This window comes from Staurois parvus, unplaced genomic scaffold (assembly GCF_062004578.1).
Source record: "Staurois parvus isolate SC_StPar_1 unplaced genomic scaffold, SC_StPar_1.0 ptg000264l, whole genome shotgun sequence".
Taxonomy (NCBI): Eukaryota; Metazoa; Chordata; class Amphibia; order Anura; family Ranidae; genus Staurois; species Staurois parvus.
Window position 1 is genome coordinate 5,277,589 of NW_028318060.1, and position 19,086 is coordinate 5,296,674.

At 36.9% G+C, this 19,086-nt stretch overlaps 1 protein-coding gene across 2 annotated transcripts in view; it reads left to right on the top strand.

Annotated features, from left to right (window-relative positions):
* The window catches only part of COL19A1 (collagen type XIX alpha 1 chain), an 895,475-nt gene that overhangs the window by 743,196 nt on the left and 133,193 nt on the right, over positions 1-19,086 (top strand). For both annotated transcript variants that reach the window (XM_089681326.1, XM_089681327.1), the window contains exons 42-44: positions 271-324; positions 4,533-4,577; positions 8,702-8,746. In XM_089681326.1, the coding sequence (XP_089537452.1) occupies positions 271-324; positions 4,533-4,577; positions 8,702-8,746 (144 nt within the window). The remainder of the gene's footprint in view (positions 1-270; positions 325-4,532; positions 4,578-8,701; positions 8,747-19,086) is intronic.

Below are 19,086 nucleotides of genomic sequence, written 5' to 3' on the forward strand. Positions count from 1 at the left end.
AAATAGGACTTTTACAGCAATTATAGTTTGCTTCAGATAACCTTTGCAGAAATTTTTATTGTGAAATAAACATGTAGGAGGATAATTAAAACTGTCGCTCAGGCAGCTCTAACAATACTGTAGAAAAGGTGAACTTTGCAGGCTTAAATTACTTTCTGTGACAAAGAAAGTGACAGATTTACTGTGTTTTTGTATCTTTTAAATGTAAAATTATCTGTGTCTGTTTGGACTAATGCAATGTAGGTTACACTGTAAAGTTCTTTGTTCTAGGGAGAAGCTGGCCCTATGGGGTTGCCAGGCCTTGAAGGTCTCCCAGGAGAAAAGGTATGGAAGAATAATTTCCTTCTTTAAATCTTTATTGTTTATTGTCTTCAGTAGGTGTTGTGTTCTGTGGAAGTGAAGGTTTTTGGACGGCTTTTGTAAGATATTTTCAGCCACTCTATCCAGTGCTATGGCTGCAATAAACAGGACATGCAAACCATAATAGGGAGGGTTTGATGTATCTTGTAAAGAAATTTAGCTGGTGGTTTCATAACCACTTAAATAAAAGTAAATAGTGCAAAAGATTATGAAATTTTCATTCCACTTAAATAAAAGTAAATAGTGCAAAAGACTATAGAATCAATGTCGGTACAACAGTAACAGCAGTCACAAGCACTCTACAGCCTCTAGCATGCCCTGTCTACTTGAAGAGATTTATTCCTTGAAACAGTGAATCATTCAACTGAAAAGGAATTTGAGGGACTCAAACTTGCAATCAGCTTTAGGGCCTAAATTCTGCTGTCAATCGTGTTGGTCAGTGACAATAAACCATGGTGTCACTCCAGGTCAGTCCACATTTGCCCATCACAGACAGGTGCTTGCACAGCTCATCACTGGCAATGGCTGTTACATGATAGATGAATAGCAGCACACCAACATATTCCAACATGGTTTCTTTATTGATCCATAAATCAATTACACAGAAGATGAGCAGGGGCTTCTAACAGGTTTCACAAATACAGGCGCTGAGTCAAGAAACTATGTGCAAGATACATGTTAGAAATCTTTGCTCATCTCCTGTGTAACAGATTTCATGGATCAAAAAAAGAAGCCACTTTGGAATATGTCGGTTTGCTGCTATTCATCTTTCCTGTAACAGTAGGATGATCAGTAAAACCAACTTGCAAGTGACACTTGCATGTAATATTCCCTGGTTTAAAGTGATTCAATTTTTTTTTTTAATAATAAATATTTCATACTTATCTGCTCTGTGCAATGGTTTTGCACACAGCAGCCCCGATCCTCCTTTTCTGGGGTCTCCCACTGTCACTCCTGGCTCCTCTCCCCCTTTGAGCAAACAACTTGCTATGGGGGAACTTGTGTAAGCTCACTGGCTTTGATTGGCAGCAACCGGAGCCAATGGATCCAGCTGCTGCCTGGATCTCCAGTGGGGAAAGTGAGAAAGCCAGGAAAATCACTACTTTCAAAAAAAGTACTGAATTGAGATCACAAGCTGCATGCTATGGGAGCACTCATGTAGACTCACCTCCAAGGCATGCTGTGTGTGTACATTGACACAGCATGGCTTGGTCCTGCCCCCCGCTCTCTCCTCACTGGCTGTGATTGGCAGCAGCAGAAGCCAATGGCCCCCACTGCTGTCTCAAACTCCAGTTGAGAGAGAGAGCCAAGAGAGCTGCTGCTCTTGGGAACAGTACCAGATCAAAATCAGGCTCAGGTAACTATAAGGGGAGATGATGAACACAGAAGGTTTTTTAATCTTAATGCAAAGAAAGCAATAGCATAAAAAAAAAAAACATTTTATCTCTAGAACCACTTTAAACAGTGTATAGCCAAGTTTTTTTAGTTTCAGATATTGTAGGAAGGATTACATCGGCAAGTTTTTATCTCTGTCTTTGTCCCTGCTAAGTAAAATCACCCTCATTGCTTGCCCTGGTAAGTTTTACGGTGATAGCAAATTCAAAATATTACAGCTGTCACCAGAACAAGCTAAGGTGAAAAATGTTTCATTGGGATATTTGTTCCAGAGACAACTATCTGACAGAAATTGCCATTATTTTCTAAAAAAAAATCTTATTTCTTGTGCTCCTGGGACAAAAAAGTGAAAGTGAAATCTCCTGAAAGGGACACAAAAAGCAAAAACCTACAGGTGGTTTTAACCTTTCTATACAAAACAAAAAAAATATTGTGGCTGTACATACACTAAATGTTGTGCATTTAAAGGATCTGGTGTTGAAAATCTAGGCCTGATTTTAGTTTTGAGGTTGTCTTTCTGATTGAACTAAAAAGAAATTAGCAAATGAGCATGTAATTTACATATTTGCATAATCACATTACAGCCTCATATGGCCCACATGTCCAAATAAGCCACAAACCTTGATTACTTTGATGCAAACAGATGGGTAGGTGCAAATGTACATGAGAGAAAATTCAGCATTATGTATATGTGCACACAAATAGAAAAGTTGTGAAAAGATTAAAATATATTTTTGTAACTATAAGCCTTGCAAAAATCTTGTAACATATAAATAGATTTTCATTTTAATCTCTCAAACAGATTGAGATAGATAGATAGATAGATAGATAGATAGATAGATAGATTCATATGTGTATTCATATGTGTATGTTTTGTTGCAGACACTAGTAAATACAAATTTTTGTAAAATATTTACAAAATAATTTAACAAGCTGACGTTAGAAACTGATTGGCTACCATGCATAGCTGCACCAGATTTTGCATTCTCCAGTTTTTTTTAATCAACCACACAGTGTACTAATAGAAGTAAACCCAAGAACAGAACAGTTGGAGAATCTATTACATTCTTTTAGCTATTTATTGAGATTCTGCCAATACATCCTGCACCAAAACAGGCACACTGCTATATGGTAAGTTTTAAGGAGCGGAGGTAGTGATCATGAAGCCAGGAAAAGCAGGCAGTAGGACATAATGGTGGTGGTGAGTAATGGTGTAAGCAGCTCAGGAGGCAGTGGGAACTCATACTGGAGAAGTGGCATGAGGAGTGGAGGAGGTGGGGAGATAGTGGAGCCTAACAGTGGAAGAGATGTTGGAGGCAGCAGGACCTTATGGCCAAGGGCAGCCATTCATAATCAGGGTTCTTTCAGAGGTTTCCGGGGATGCCTTGAGGTGTGACTGATTGACCTGATGATGCCAGCCAATGCTACTTGGAAAAAGACAGAAGCATGACCCAAATATATTTTTAGGTGTTTTTAAGGATTGCATTATTCCTACTGACCACAAATGTAAGAGGCCATTCACCTCTTCTGAATTGGTTTTAGAAAGGGTTCCACTGACTCCTGAAAATTATTTTAGGGGTTCCACTGTGGTAAAAAGGTTGAGAAATGCTGGACAAGGGAGATGGGGAAGCAGTTGAGCCTAATTTTGGAGGAGGGGCAGGAGACAGTAGGGCCTGAAGGTAGTGGATTATCAGGAAGAAAAAGGGCCCAATAGTGAGGGATGAGAAGGAAATAGTAGGACCTAAAAATGGAAAGGGGTCTAAAGACACCAGAAACTGATAATGTAGGATGGGATATGAGGCAGCAGGATGTACAGTAGTCTGATCTCTGGCAGAGTTGTCCATACATGTGTATCAAATATGATTGATCTACTCTACTGACATGGTGCTGAATTTCAATATATTATAGTTACATTTAAAATAGTAACAATATGACAAAAAATTACAAAAGATGCATCCATAGAGAAAATACATTTAACCACATTTATCATCAGGCTGAATATTGATAAGGTATGAATTATTTCCTGGCATTGCTACCTTTGCACAGGCAACTTATTGACAATTATTATTATCTCAAGAGGCCAAATCTGTCTGATATATTCAGATGATTTAGCACAAATGCCATTGATACTTTGTAATATGTAGTATAGTATTAATCAAGCATCAGTATACATATTATGACCGTATGATCTTAATTAAATGTAATTTTCATTGTGTTGTATTTTTGCCCAAATGCATGCTAGATATTAGATATTGGTTCACTAGATATTGAGTCAATTTAATAACATAAAGTTATTATTTTACTATGTGCACTAACCTTGAGCTAAAAAAGAAACGGTGATGAAATGAGACTTAAAATGTTTCCTAGAGTCTTCCCCGAAGACATATATTATGACCTGAGGGTTCCTAAAAGCTATAAACCTAGAATGTGATGACTAAATATATTATCCTTTAGCTTACACTATGCAAGGAGCTTGGATAGAACTTGGCATTGTGAATTGATTCAACACTGCATAACTTCCCGTGAGGTTCACTTATCCTCATGCAATAATGTTTACATATTTCCAGAACAAAGACATAATGGAGGATTCTGACTAGCAAGATTAGAAGTGTCAGCTGGATTAGCTAATGAATTATATTCTTGACTAAGCATTGACAAAATGTATATGACAAACTGCTGCTCTTTCAGCCATAAATATATCATTTGTCTCTCTTGTTTCATAAATAAAGCATGGTCTGGATTGCTAAACAGGATTGTGTGCATTTTTTGTGTCCTAGGGAGATCGGGGACAAATTGGTCCACCAGGAATTGCTGGGATACCGGTGAGTAGATTTGGCATTTAAAATGAAATAGTGAACAATACTGAAAATGCATATAGAATTCACATATTACAATTCCTATCTTGAAGTCATGTAATAAGTCAAATAAATTCTAAAAATGCAAAGTTAATTTGTATGTGATTCTAAATACATTATAGTGAATTGTATTTCTGAGCTTTTACGATATATTTTTTCTTGAATAAGATAAACAAGCTTTTTCAATAAGGCAAGGGACAGAATGCACAGCTCTATATCCCATAAGAACCATCTCATCAGAATTCATCTTTCAGATCCATAAGCTGAATGGCTATTAATGGGTAATACACTGTGCACTTCAGTTTTTCTCTTTGCACTGCCTTACTGAATAAACTTGAAACAAAATCAAAGGAATGTTGAGCACAATTTGGTTAATACAGTTGTGTAATAGTCTTGTGTTTTTATAGTTCTAGGGCGTATACTAGCTTTAATCTACAAATATTTTCAAATTACATAAAAGCTGTGTGTGCCAAATTGAGTAGGATAAATCTTCAAGGGTGGGCATTATATCTACTGACAGCTTCACTTTCTTTATTCCACAAAACAATTAGAGCAGCTTTTTTTACAACTAACATTTTATCTCAAAGTAAAAAACAAGAAATGTTTTTCCCCATACCTGTAGAAAAGTATATATTATCAAATGGTGAAAAGCTAGGGCCTCATTCAGATGAGATTCCAAAGCCATTGCAAAGAAGGAGTGAGAGAATTGCATGTGACTTAAAAACACCAGTAGGCATGCCTATTATAAATTTATATTTTGTGAAGTGTTTAAACAATATGTACTTTAAAAAAAGAAAAGTAACCCTGTGGAGAATTGTAGATTCATGATAGAAATACCAGTACATCTAATAAAGTAGCATTATCATAAATTCTGTTTAGCTGCAAATAGTTTAAACTCTTAGCAGTTTTAATAGTAAAGCAGGAGTTTTTTTATCGTGGAATGTCAACTGAAGCACAATGTACTCATATAAAGACAAAGCTGGCTATGGAATAGGTATGGCACACAGAAAGCTTTCTGAATTTTGAATAGATCATTGAATCTATCCATCCTGAAGAGTCATTTCTTAGGCTTTGTCTGGGCTTTTACTGTAGTTTACCCAGTGACAGTAATGCGCATAAAGCACGTTTTGAAGATTTTGTGGAGAAGACTCTTAGGTTCTTTGCTTTTGATGAGCTTTGAAGAGTCAATTGTTGGTCATCTAACAATCCATTCTGTTTACTGAGGATGTTGACAACTGCTACTTGAAAGGATACGTTACATGTTTCTACTCATTATGTAGTCTTTTTGTACATAGAAGCAAAACTATGGTAAATTTACAGTTTGAGACATTCAAGACAATAAAAGGGATCTAGCCTTTGATGGCAGAGATCTAAATACATTTGATTTTGACATTTTTTTTACCCATATAAACATAATCAACATAATGTCTTAGATATATTGTGAAGGCTATCACACTTGCACTCTGTGGGGTTTATTTACTAAAGATGAATAGGCAGTTCACTTTGCAGTGAAATTTTTACTTTCCAAAGGGAATTTTCCCCTAACTTAGTGACTGTGATGAAAATTCAGTTTGTCAACCAATTTGCCTTTAGTAAATCAACCCCTGTATGTCTGCAGTACTAGGCAATGGTATAGAAAATTCTACTTGGTATATCGGTAGCATATTAATTTCCACCTGATACTGTAGTGTTGTGCAAAAATTACCAGCAGTAACAGAACATTGTGTATTTTTTCCTGTAGCCATAAATGGTACTTACATTTTAAATAGAACATGCTTTATTGTGCATACATGCTTGATTGTGTAAATAATATATGAATGTAAATCATTTGTTTAAAAGGTGTCTTTACCTATCTAATGATTTTTTCTTTCAAGCTAAACTGTACAGACTGTCATACAATAGTTGCAAACTTCATGCTATTTAAGTTAAAATCAAAAATAAATACATTTGAACGTGCTTCAGATAAACACATATCTTGTCCTAAGGCTAAGTCATGAATAAATAAGTAGGAAGAGTATGTGGCATTTATCTGCAGTCAATATTCTATGTTTAGGTTCTATTCAAGTCATGCACAAATACCATATTTATTCTGTGTATTTACAACTGTTAGGGACATAATTATATACTTCCTCTTGTTGTTATAGACATTTTGCAGGTTTATGATCTGTGACAAAAATGCTTGCAGCACAAGTAAACTCATTGCACCAAAAGTATTTAGTAACACATCTAGAGCATCCCCTTAATCCATAAGTGTATAGTTTTATTTACCTGATCTTCAGTAATTAAAACATTAACAAATATACAGGAGTCTAAGTGTTTCAATCTACATGTCTGTTTATGTCTAAAGCAGCCATTCTCAACCAGGGTTCGACTAGAGGTTGCTGGGGGTTCTTGGCAATGAGCAATTTCTGCCTCCCAGAAATGTAACCACTGAAACCAATGATTGTGCTGGCTACCTGTAAAGGGTTGATTGCTCTAGCTTACCACAAATGTAAAAAGCATTTTTCTTAGTGGGCATCAGGGAAACATACCAACAATAGATATTGTAATTATTAACAGAGGTTCCCTAAGACTAGAAAATTATTTCAAGGGTTCCTCCATGTTAAAAATGTTGAGAAAGGCTGGTCTAAACTAACAGAGATCTTTCAAAGATGCATCAAGTGGTTGTTAGAATAATGGTCCCTCCCATAAGATTACTTACATGTAAAACCATTTTTGTTCACCACTGATTTTCCCTATCAAAAAGTAAAGAACATTATTTGCCACCAACAAGAAAAACAATAGATCTGTTTTCTAAAATGTAAAACTCTTTTCTGTTGGTCATATAACTCTAGTTATATGACCAATAAAATGTCATTATTTTACAATATTAACACAGGCCAACACACATTTTGCCATATCCCACTCTTCACTTAGGTCACTCATCAAAAATCAGAATATTGTGATGCAGTGTTTTATTTAATATCCTTGTAGCATGAAAGAAAAACAGAAAAAAGTAGCCATAACCTCTACGGTGCTTAATCTGCAAAAATGAAACATAATGAGTGGCAATATACACACACCTTCTATATGATCAAAACTATAATACACTTAGTAACTTACACTTTAGAAACCAATGTTTCTGATATAAAATTACATTTGGAAGTATGTAAACACTCTAAATTTGATAACTTGTATGCAAAAACCTAATCTGGGTAACAGGAGAACAAGTTGATCAGCAAGATCTTTTCAAAAAATGACTAAAAATATAAATCAATTCCATCATATCTACCTAGAGCTGACGCAGCGTAGCCAATTAAATTTTCTGAATCAGTACCCCAAAAAACCCCAAGAACAAGTCTAAAAAGCAAGACACCGAGAAAAAAGTTTTTTTGGGCTGTGAATTGTAGCAGAATGAATAACATAATAATTGCCTCAGCATACAAGCTTTTTATGGCCAGAAGAGTTTTAGAGGTGAACTTCACCCCTTGAAGCATGTGTTGCATAGAACATTTTACTTACACAGATGGATGCTGTTTTATACAAGATGTAAGGCTATTACTTTTACCAATTTCACAAAATGGGATAAATATGTTTGATCTCTCTTGAGGCCCCAAATTACTACTGGAATGAAGGTATGGTTTAAATATATGACATGGACTACACAGAAGACAAGCATTAAAAAATGATAAAAGTCTTCATGTTCTAAAATAGGTTACCATTGCCCTGTACAGAGTATTGACAGTAGTGTTTGATGTCTGTTTGGGAGTTGAGCAAATTCAGCACTTAAAAAAAAATATCAGGCATGGACTGAACAAATCTACACCCACAACAAATTCTCTGAACAAGAAGTTCTAATGTATAATTTAGGTATTATTTACATTTTCATATTTTAGCCTTTTCCAAGCCACCACTGCTTACTTATTGTAAAAGCCTTGCCACTCTGCGTTTAAGGTAAATGTCACATACACGTCATTTTATTTGTAGTATAACAAGATGTTTAATTTAGTTTTGCTAATTGAGGCTAATGCATAAAGAATCTGGTAAGCAATGTGATGTATGTTATATAGGATAACACAGTTTGATTAAGACATCTTTCTTCATTTAAACAGGGGAGGAATGGAGCTCCAGGTCCACTAGGAATTCCAGGTGAACCGGTAAGTATGCATATTAAATCTGCTTTGCTACACAATATTCTAGAGAATTGAGATGGCAGGCATTTCAAAGCTCTAAGAACTGTCATTGCTGATCTCAATTTGGTAGCTGTGCTTCCCCTAGGTACAAAGTATAGGTGATCTGAGACCTACAAATCCCAGGAAAATACAGACACATTTCTTCCAGTATTACCAAGTAGGCTCTAGAGACACTGCCATATGTTTATGTCTATGCTGCATGTTAATAGAAACTAGTTACACAATTAACACTATGCTCAATGTAGCTATTTATTACAGCAATTCTGCACTAACAAAAAGTTTACATTAAGTATTGAGCCTAAACCCCTTTTCTGTCACATAAGTCATACATTCATTTTTCACTGTGCAAAATCATTTTTGCCAGCTCCAAATGGAACGTTTTAAAATTGCATTTTCCTGCTAGTATTACATAATGAAAGCAGCTTAGCCAGTGAAAATATTTGAATGGGTCTTAAAGGCTTTTGCCTGTAGTACACTATTGTAACTATTACATTAAAATTTAACTTAATTTTGTAGAATGGGTTTTTGGTTTGAGTTTTGTTCTGCTTTTATGCATTGTTTGTAAAAAACAGTTTGCATTTATTGATTTATGATTCATACATAAGTGGCATTCCATTTTGTGTAAACTGACCTCAAACAACAGGTGGTAATACACATCTTCCTAGGGCTTACTTTGTATAATAGCTACAGGACAACTGGAAAAGCTTACACTGCTCCTGCCTTTATTTTGACTTTGGTAGTAGCAGAATGTTAAATATGCATGTCAATGAATGGACACTATCCAAAATGCTGCTGGATAATGGCATGCATGCTCAATGACAACTTGGCTTGAGCTGTAGAAAACTGAAACAAGCGTACAATATAAAGAGAATAAAATACATGGATCAAACTAGTTAAACTGTGTGACATGACCAAGGTTCAACTATACTCGCAATGTCAGTATGTGGGGGAAATCTCGTTAACTAGTTTGAATACAAAACACCTGAAGGCAATGTAGAGGTTTGCACCCGTTAATGCCACCTAATTTGAAAAAAAAAAAGATGAAACAGAAATGAGTGACAAAACAAAATATAGTAATTTGTACAATTCTAATATTCTATATTTATTATGAGCAAATGTTATAGCTTTTCATAATGTGTTTTAAAGCCTTATACATGAAAATTCAGACAAATCAACAATAATTGTGGTACCCAGCTTTGACATGTACTAGTTTTACAATTTTTACTAGTGAGTGAATGTATTTGCAAAGGCTAATGGATTATTTTGCAAAATTTAACCCATAAGCTTTTTTTTTCCTCCAAGACGGGGCACTTTTATCCCCTTCCTGCCCAGGCTAATTTTCAGCTTTCAGTGTTGTCACACATTGAATGACAATTGCACTGTCATGCAACACAAATAGAGGTTTATTTTGGTGGTATTTAATCACCACTGAGTTTTTTATTGTTTGCTAAATAAAATAAACCTGAAACTTTTGAAAAAAAAATCCTTTTTCTTTATTTTTGTTATACAATTTTGCAAATGAATAACATTTCTTCATAAATTTAGGTCAAAATGTATTCTGCCACATTTGGTGAAAATACCCGAAATTAGTGTATATTATTTAGTCTGTAGAAAGGTTATAGAGTTCACAAACCATGGTATATATATCTGACAATCGATCAATCAATTTACTGACTACCAATCTAATTTCTTGATTATATAACTGGTGTGGCGGTGATCAGGGACACTGACTGGTGACAGTATGTAAAAAAAAAAAAACAATTTTCTTTTTTATTACTATATATTTTTTTTTTTTACTATTTTTTTTTTCAACACACCGTGACCAAAACAATACAATGTTACCATAGTAACAGTGAACTACTCTGGCCAAGTGATCAGGATTTTTTTTTTTACACATTATGATTGCTAATACCAATGTATTTCCTTGATCTTTGGAATCATTGTTACTAAATGAAACTGATTCATTCAGTCTTTTGATGTGATTAGCTGTGATTGGGCAAAGCTGATCACATGATACAGATGGGCTGTGATTGGCCCTGTCTGTACCATGTGACTGTTTTGATCAATCACAGCTAACAACACAATTGTATACATTGACTGGCATGACAGGAAGCCATCCATTGTACATTATATTGTGATTATACAATCGACATGTGATCTGCTGTGATTGGTCACAGCGATCACATGACACTGGCAACGGGCCGTTGTAGTGATATGTCATCGGCTGTGTCCCATGGACAGATCGTGCCCTTGCGCGGCCCCATGAATTGCTGCTTTTGACAGGACATCATATGACGCCCAGTCACAATGGCAAGTGTCCTGCCCGTCCGTCAATCTGCTATAGGTCGGGTGGGAGGGTGTTAATTAATTAATTATTTAAAGAGATTGCATGTGGTTCCCCAACTACAGATACCAGGCACATGCAATAGACACATGTCCTTCAGAACTTCTGACAGAAAAAAAAGTATTAATTTTAAAGTATTTTGAAGAGATTTGGTAATTTATTACAGCTGAGCAGAGGTAACATAGCTACATACTTACACAGTTGGTAAGGTTGAATAAAGACACCGGTCCATCCAGTTCAAACTGTGTGGGTGTGGTTTTTTTGTATGTATCATTTCTCTACCACTTCCTAAATCTCTGTGTATTGTGTTCATTAAGATGTCCAAGTTTTTTTTTTTTTTAATTATCAACACTTCCCACTGACACCTCCAGTTGTGGAAAGGAAGTTCCACATGCTTATCCGAGCTTTCCCCCTATGCTAGAATGACCAATTAAATATTTGTACATTGCGATCATGTCTCCTCTCAAGCATCTCTTCTCTAGGGAAAATAAGTTTAATGTGTGTAGCCATTCCTCATAAATGAGATTCTCCAGCTCCCTTATTAGCTTTGTTACCCTTTTCTGAACTCTCTCTAGTTCCTGAGGACCGGTGCCCGGAACTGAATGGCATACCTATAGTGGAACTTTAGGTTAAAAATGAGTGAACAGGCAAGAGTTTAAATGCATTAAAGAGGGGCTTAAAATTTCAAGTCCTGAGCTACTAGCCAGGCCTTAGAGTTACTCGCCACCAACAAACACACACAAACAGAGACACCTGTACCCACACACAGACATGTACATACACACACACAGAAACATGTACACACACGCACAGAGACACTTACACACACACACACACACATACAGACACATGTATACACACACAGGCACGTACAGACATGCATACACACAGATACATGTATGTACACATAAATACACACGCACATACACATGTACATACACACAGACACATGTACATGCATACACATGTACACACAGACACATGTGTGTACACACACACACATATACATACACACAGGCACATGTACAGATACACATGTACAATTGTACATGCATACACAGACACACACACATGTACACGTACACACACACAGACACACACCCCATAAAAGGTTGCAGAACTTCGTTGTTCACTCACAGCCGGGTACTGCACTCTGGGGGGGGGACAGAGAGCACAGCACACACTCCTTGCTTTGCTTTCACTGCACTCAGCTATTGAGCAGTCTGACGGCTCCCAGTGCCAATGACACATCCAGCCTGAGCTCCGAGCCTGCTCAGCAAGACGGCCCTGGGGGACTCACTCACCCCCACCGTAATTTCCACTCGCCATTGGCGAGCAGGCAAGTGGAAATTTCAAGCCCTGCATTAACGTTACTTACCTGCCTATCCTCCCTTATACTGTGAACTGCGCATGCGCAGCTTACTGTACAAATTCGGCAATGCCGAATCTGACTGAACTCTCACACATGTGCAGGATTGGTGTTACCCCCGACTGCCCAGTGGCTGGCAACTGGGACCCAGAAGTCGTCTGCCCAAAGATGTCAGCAGCTGGGCAGGGAGATCCAGGATTCTTCATCACTGGATCCAAGGTGAGTATATTTCCACTTTAAGATGCAGCCGAGCCAGAGTTTTCTAAAATGATAGAATTATAATTTTATTTCTTCAGTAATAAAGAGAAGAATAAGTAAGTTTTCTTTAACTATCAGATCATACAAAAATGTCTGTGGTGAGGGTTCACTTTAAATATGTTTATGTTTATGTAATTTCCAATGTTGATTTTAATCTTTTTTTGAAAGTGCAGCTTTTATTAAAATAATACCTAGTGATCCTACCATGATAGTCCTGTTCAGGCGCTTCCTGTATTAGGTGGCAACACATTTTTACTGTCTTACACCTGTATTAAACAATATTCTTCTATAGTCTGTAGAAAGCAGTCCACCAATGAATGTCCTTCTATAAAGTTCAGTAAAAGTCCATGAATATTAGACCTCCTCTTCAAATGTTTCACTCTAATCACCAGAGTGTAATCGGTGCGTCACTCTCCCCTCCAGACACCTCACTAACCAGACCTAATTGCTTGTCTAGCATGAAAGCTTAGTTGCCCAATGATCCCTTGGTCCTTGTTATGTAATCCCCTTGGTGGTTTAAACCGGTCACTAAAGCTCCAAAGGAGGAAAAACAAACGAGCCACATAGCATAATCCCATTTCAAAATGTATTCAAATAACAAAACCGCCTATTAAAATGCACTCACAAGTGTACAACTGATTTCGCTTAACACATGTATCATCTACAAATTGTCAGTTAACCACATAGAAAAATGTGATCGGCGTCTCACCACACTTCTGTGAACAGTCTGCTGCGTCACTTACGGTCACGCCTGATGCATTTCGTGGTCACAACTTCCTCTAAGGGTGTGCCCATACCACGTGAGAGGGTAGCATTTATAGGCAAGGTGAACTGGGACTTAACTCACAAACAACCACACCTCTCTACATTGTTCATGTATGCTTCCACCAACCTAAAAATTATGACATCTAGTGACCATTCAAAAAGATACACTTTAAAAAATATATAATTTAACATTTGTGGTAATGGAGCCGCTCAACAACTGTCACAGTTCAATAGCCATGCATGGACTGACCATGTCCCTACACACACTGTTAATACTGCTAACTTCCTACTATATGGCTTCACCACAACACATTCAATCTTTACACTTCAGTAAGACAGCTTCAGGCACATCATAGTAAACACATGACATTTAAATTACAATAACATTAAAATATAAAATGAATTGTTTTATAAGTGATCACTAATTAATTATCCTTTTGCTGTTGTTTTTTATTTAATTTTACTTTTTTTATTTTTAATTTTATTATAATTTAAATGTCATATGGCGGCTGAGGCCATTCCATCCACTCCGGACTCCAGGGACAGTTCTGAGCAGCATCCATCCCCTCATCTCACACATGTTTTGAATGTAGCAACAGCAGTACTATTTTGTGTCCATAACAGGTTGCTATTAGCATTGTATAGTGTGTAATTGTATTTTATGGAGATAAAAGACTGGGTTTGTTGTCTAGGGGTTTGTGGGCATCCCGGAACTTCTATTAGGGACAAAGAACTGATGCTACGCCCCTGACAGCATATAAAAATTTAGATCAAATAATTCAGGTTTAAGACTTGTTCTTAAAGAATAGCAAGCTTATACTTTCAGTAATTGCTGCACTTTACACGGTATAGTATAGTCTATTATAGTATAGTCCAACAAAATGTTGATAGCAGACAACAGTTATCTCATCTATCTTGAATGCCTCGCTTTTTTACAGTACAAGAGTACTGTAAAAAGAATTACAAAATTATCTTTTTTTTGTGTGTCACTCTGACCAAGGCTTGATTTATAGCTGATGCTCTAGATGGTGTGATGGAATCTGATGTGCTGTCATAATGTACTGTAATGCCATACCAGTGTAGGGGAAGTGAAAATTTCAGAGTCTCTGCATGAGACAGAAAACTAACCGAATTAAAGTCAACTTGAAACTCTATACAATGTAGTCTTACAAAGCAACATGGGGGATAATATGGGTTCTTTGCAGCAACATTGCTCTAGGATTAAATCGCTGCACAGTTTAGAACTTCAGTCCATCTTTGAATGGTTTCCCTCTGGTTGCTCTGGTTTCTTTCTGCTTACCAGAAATATAGGTTGGTTTGTGACCATGTAATTAAACTATACTATCCCATGAAACTGCACTCAAGCCATCAGCCCCCCACCCCTACCTCCAGTCATTGTTGCAGATCCCCCTTTGCATAGTATGTAATAACGCAACAAACTTTGATAGGGACAAATAGAAAGGGTACCCTACCTGCTTTTTCTCTCACATGTTTGTCTTCCTAACAGAGATTGTTGTGTTGGACATTAATGTAAAGAATGATTTGCAAGCTTGTAGTGAGGGAAGTTCTCTTGAACCAAATGAACCTACCAGAGATCACTTTCATAGTGATGCAAAGAAATGAATAAAAACTGAGAGCCCCAATTAAGTTTAATATAGCATGATTTTTATTAGTAAGTGTTACAAGAGTATCCCACACATTTCATGATTCACCACCACCCTTCATTGGGGCTTGTTGTTACAGAATAAAAGTCCATATAGCACACTGGACAAATATAAAATAGTTTAAAAGAGTCTAATAAAAATGTTTAGAAAGGCTTGTTGAAGGTGCCTGTCAGGCAGCCCTGCAAAATACCTGCCTTGGTATAAGGAGTGTGGTGAATCCTCAAATACATTGGCTACTTCTGTGACTGTCATTTAGGCAAATATAAATCAATTGAACCTAATAAACTTAGTTGGCATGCTCACTTCTTTTGCCACTCCTAACAGAGATTATTTACAGACTCATCAGAATGTAGTTGGATTGGTTATGCATTCTTAAAGTGCTACAACACATCATATTGTAAAAACATATACAAAAGCCACATACTTAAATGACAAGTATGACCAAGTGTGTGTTTGTGTCTGTGTGACTGTGTGGTAGGGCCATGGGGATATGTCAGGAATAGAGGCTGTTCACTTAAGATTTGTATGTTCTATTTTCTTAGTAAATAAGGAGAGGCTGTGGTCACTTTGAATACCTAGTCTTATGCATGGTAAATTAAAAAAATACAGTATTTTTGCTTGCACATGCTATATGCAAATAACTATATACCAGGGGCCGACTGACAACTCATGTGGCCCCTGGGCAATAGGGGATCATGGTGCCCCGGTGTCCTTGCCCAAACTCAAAAATGCCTATCAAAAAGGTACCAGGGGCATCTCATGGGGCCCCCTACTGACCCCGGGCCCTCGGGCAGTGCCCGAGTTTCCAAATGGTCAGTCCGCCCCTGCTATATACATATTTTAAATCAAAGTAAAGGATACTCGAGTAGGTGCAAAAGTCAGATACAAATATGTTTCAGTTCTGTAGTTATTATTTTGCTTTATCAATTCAAATTTTGATCAGATCTTTGCAGGTGTTGGAGACAATCAACTTTCTAGTATCTTCATACTAAAATTCAAGCATTACATTTGTTGTTTCAAACATACTACATATATATCTCCTTTACTTTGATAAACGAGTATTTCTGTGTTTGGTTAAATTGTATAATTTTTAACTAAAGCAAAATACCTTAGCCCTTTTAACACAGTAGTGCTGAAGGCAAATGTATCCAAGCTACATTGATGCAATAATATGAAAATGTAAATACAATTATTAATGAGTCATGACCTGGTTTCAAAATACAGCCACAGAAAATCTGCACAATAGGGAATTGTTTTGGCACACTGTTTTTGAGATACAGTACATATAAACCACAAAGATATAATATTAGATGCTGAAATGTTTCTCTCTAAAACAGGTACAGCTATGTTGGGTGACACAGCATTATTTGTTTAGCTTCATAGCCTTGATTTGCTTCCGACACGTAAAATGTAAGAGCTGCTAGTGATGGGCAAATCTGCCAAGGTTCCATTCAGTGAATCTTGCTTCAAATTTGGTGACCCTGAACATAGAGGAAAATCTCATTGTAGCCTTTGGGGGCAAGGAGGGTGGCAAATCTTGATGTTCAAAGGAGGCTGAGCATTGTCATAGGGGGACATGTACCAACGCAAAAATAAAAAAAAATTAAAATATGTAAATATAAAAAAAATACAGCAGGAAGTAGCTTTATTGGTCTTCTTGGAGGGCAACATTATTGGCTCTAATTAACAATAAGGGTATGCCTTAAAAACTGTATGTGGTGTTACAGAGCAGTATGATTTTCATGGAAGTCTCCGCAAAAGCACACACTGGCAGCACATATTTGGCTGTGGAATTGATTGTTTTTCTTATACAGTTGGCTTGCCTTGCATAATGTAGCTGCACCTCAATCTGATTAATTTCAGTTTGAAAAAAAGCTTTATTTCATGTAGCTTTAGTAGTTACACATGCATTTGTCATCAAATAGCAATAAGCCTGCTTCAGCTGGCAGGTAGGAAGTGGCCAGTAGTTTGCTGTGGCTGTTCTTGTTCTCGTTGATGCCAAACTTTCCTGCTGTTGGCCAATTTCTTTTAAAGGAAAAGTTCACCTTTGAGAATATTTTCCATGTTCCACCCGTTTTTAGGTGTTCCCAATGCTGCAGCTTTGGCCTGCTGCCCCCCTCCCCTGTGTGGAGCTGTGGAGCGCCCTGATAGTTCATTGAATCTTCCTGTCAGTATATCTGCTTGTGCGTACATCCCATACGGGCAAGCAGATATACTGACAGATCTGCAGGAGACCTGCATGGCATCAGAGATCTGCTGATTCTGGTGCAATGCTTTACAGGCTCCTGCAGACAAAAAAAATAAATGCACATTTTTTTACATGCAAAAACATGTGCATTTATTATTTTTTTTCAAAAGGTGAACATATCATTTAACCTGTCATTAAGAGATGAAATATAGATGCAGCAGTGTAAAATTGGCCAGCAACAGAGAGAATTGGCTGATATGCACAAGAGAAAAAGGTAAAAGGCACATGTTTTATTACAAGACTTAAGAAATTAGCTGGTGATGCAGCAATGTAAAATTAGCCAGCAGCAGGACAATGTTAACCACTTCCATACCGGGCACTTTTACCCCCTTCCTGCCCAGGCCAATATTCATTTTTCAGCGCTCTCACACTTTGAATGACAATTGCGTGGTCATACAACATTGTACCCAAACTAAAATGTTATCATTTTCTTCACACAACTAGAGATTTTTTTTGGTGGTATTTAGTCACTGCTGGGGTTTTTATTTTTTGTTAAATTAACAAAAAAAGACCAAAAATGTTGAAAAAAACCCACGTTTTTCTTTGTTTCTGTTATAAATGTTTGCAAATAAATAATTGTTCTTCATAAATTTAGGCCAAAATGTATTCTACTACATGTCTTTGGTGAAAATAACCCAAATTAGGATGTATTATTTAGTTTGTAGGAAAGTTATAGAGTTCACAAACTATGGGATATATCTGAAAATTGATCAATCCTGAAGTACTGACGGCCAATATAATTTCTTGAGGCCCAAGAATGTCAGAATAGTACAGATATCCCACAAATAACCCCTTTTTGCAAAGTAGACAGTCTAACGTATCTCATAACAGGCATGGCGAGGTTTGTGAAGTTGTAATTTTTTTGTCATAAACTTTCGGAAATGAAGAAATAAAAAAAATGATTTTCACTATTTTTTTTCTTACATACTGTCACCAGTGCAGTACAGCGCCATCATATAACTGGCATGGCGGTGATCAGGGACACTGACTGGTAACAGTATGAAAAAAAATTGATAATTTAAAAAAAAAATTTAAATTTTTTTTATTATTTTTTATTAAATTGTTTTCTATTTTTTAAGATTTGTTTTTCATATTTCACTATGACCAAAGTAGTATAATGTTACCATAGTAACATTGTACTACTTTGGGGAAGTGATCTATATATATATATTTTTTTTTGTTTTACACAATTAGTTTATAGCAAAGAATTACTTTGCTATAAGCAAGCATTTACCTGAATGAAATCGATTCTTTCAGTATTTTTTTTTTTCTTATCTGTGATTTGGCCACAGCTAATTACATGACACAGCTGGGCTGTGATCGGCCCAGCTTGTGCATGTGATCGCTGTGACCATTCACAGCTAGCCACACTTGTTTACAATGGATGGCATGAAAGGACGCCATCCATTGTATACAACTGTCATGTGACCTGCTGTGATTGGTCACAGCAGGTCACATGGTACTGGAAACTGGGCCGGTACACAGATCTGTCATCGGCCGTGTCCGAGGTACACGACCGGTGACAGATCGCGCCGCTGCTCGGCTCTGCTGGCATGCAAACTGTGCATACCTGAAAGGATGCCATATGTCGTCCACCCGGAGGGACGAGGATTTTTGCTGGCCGCCATAAGGCCAAATTTACTAGAGACAAAATGC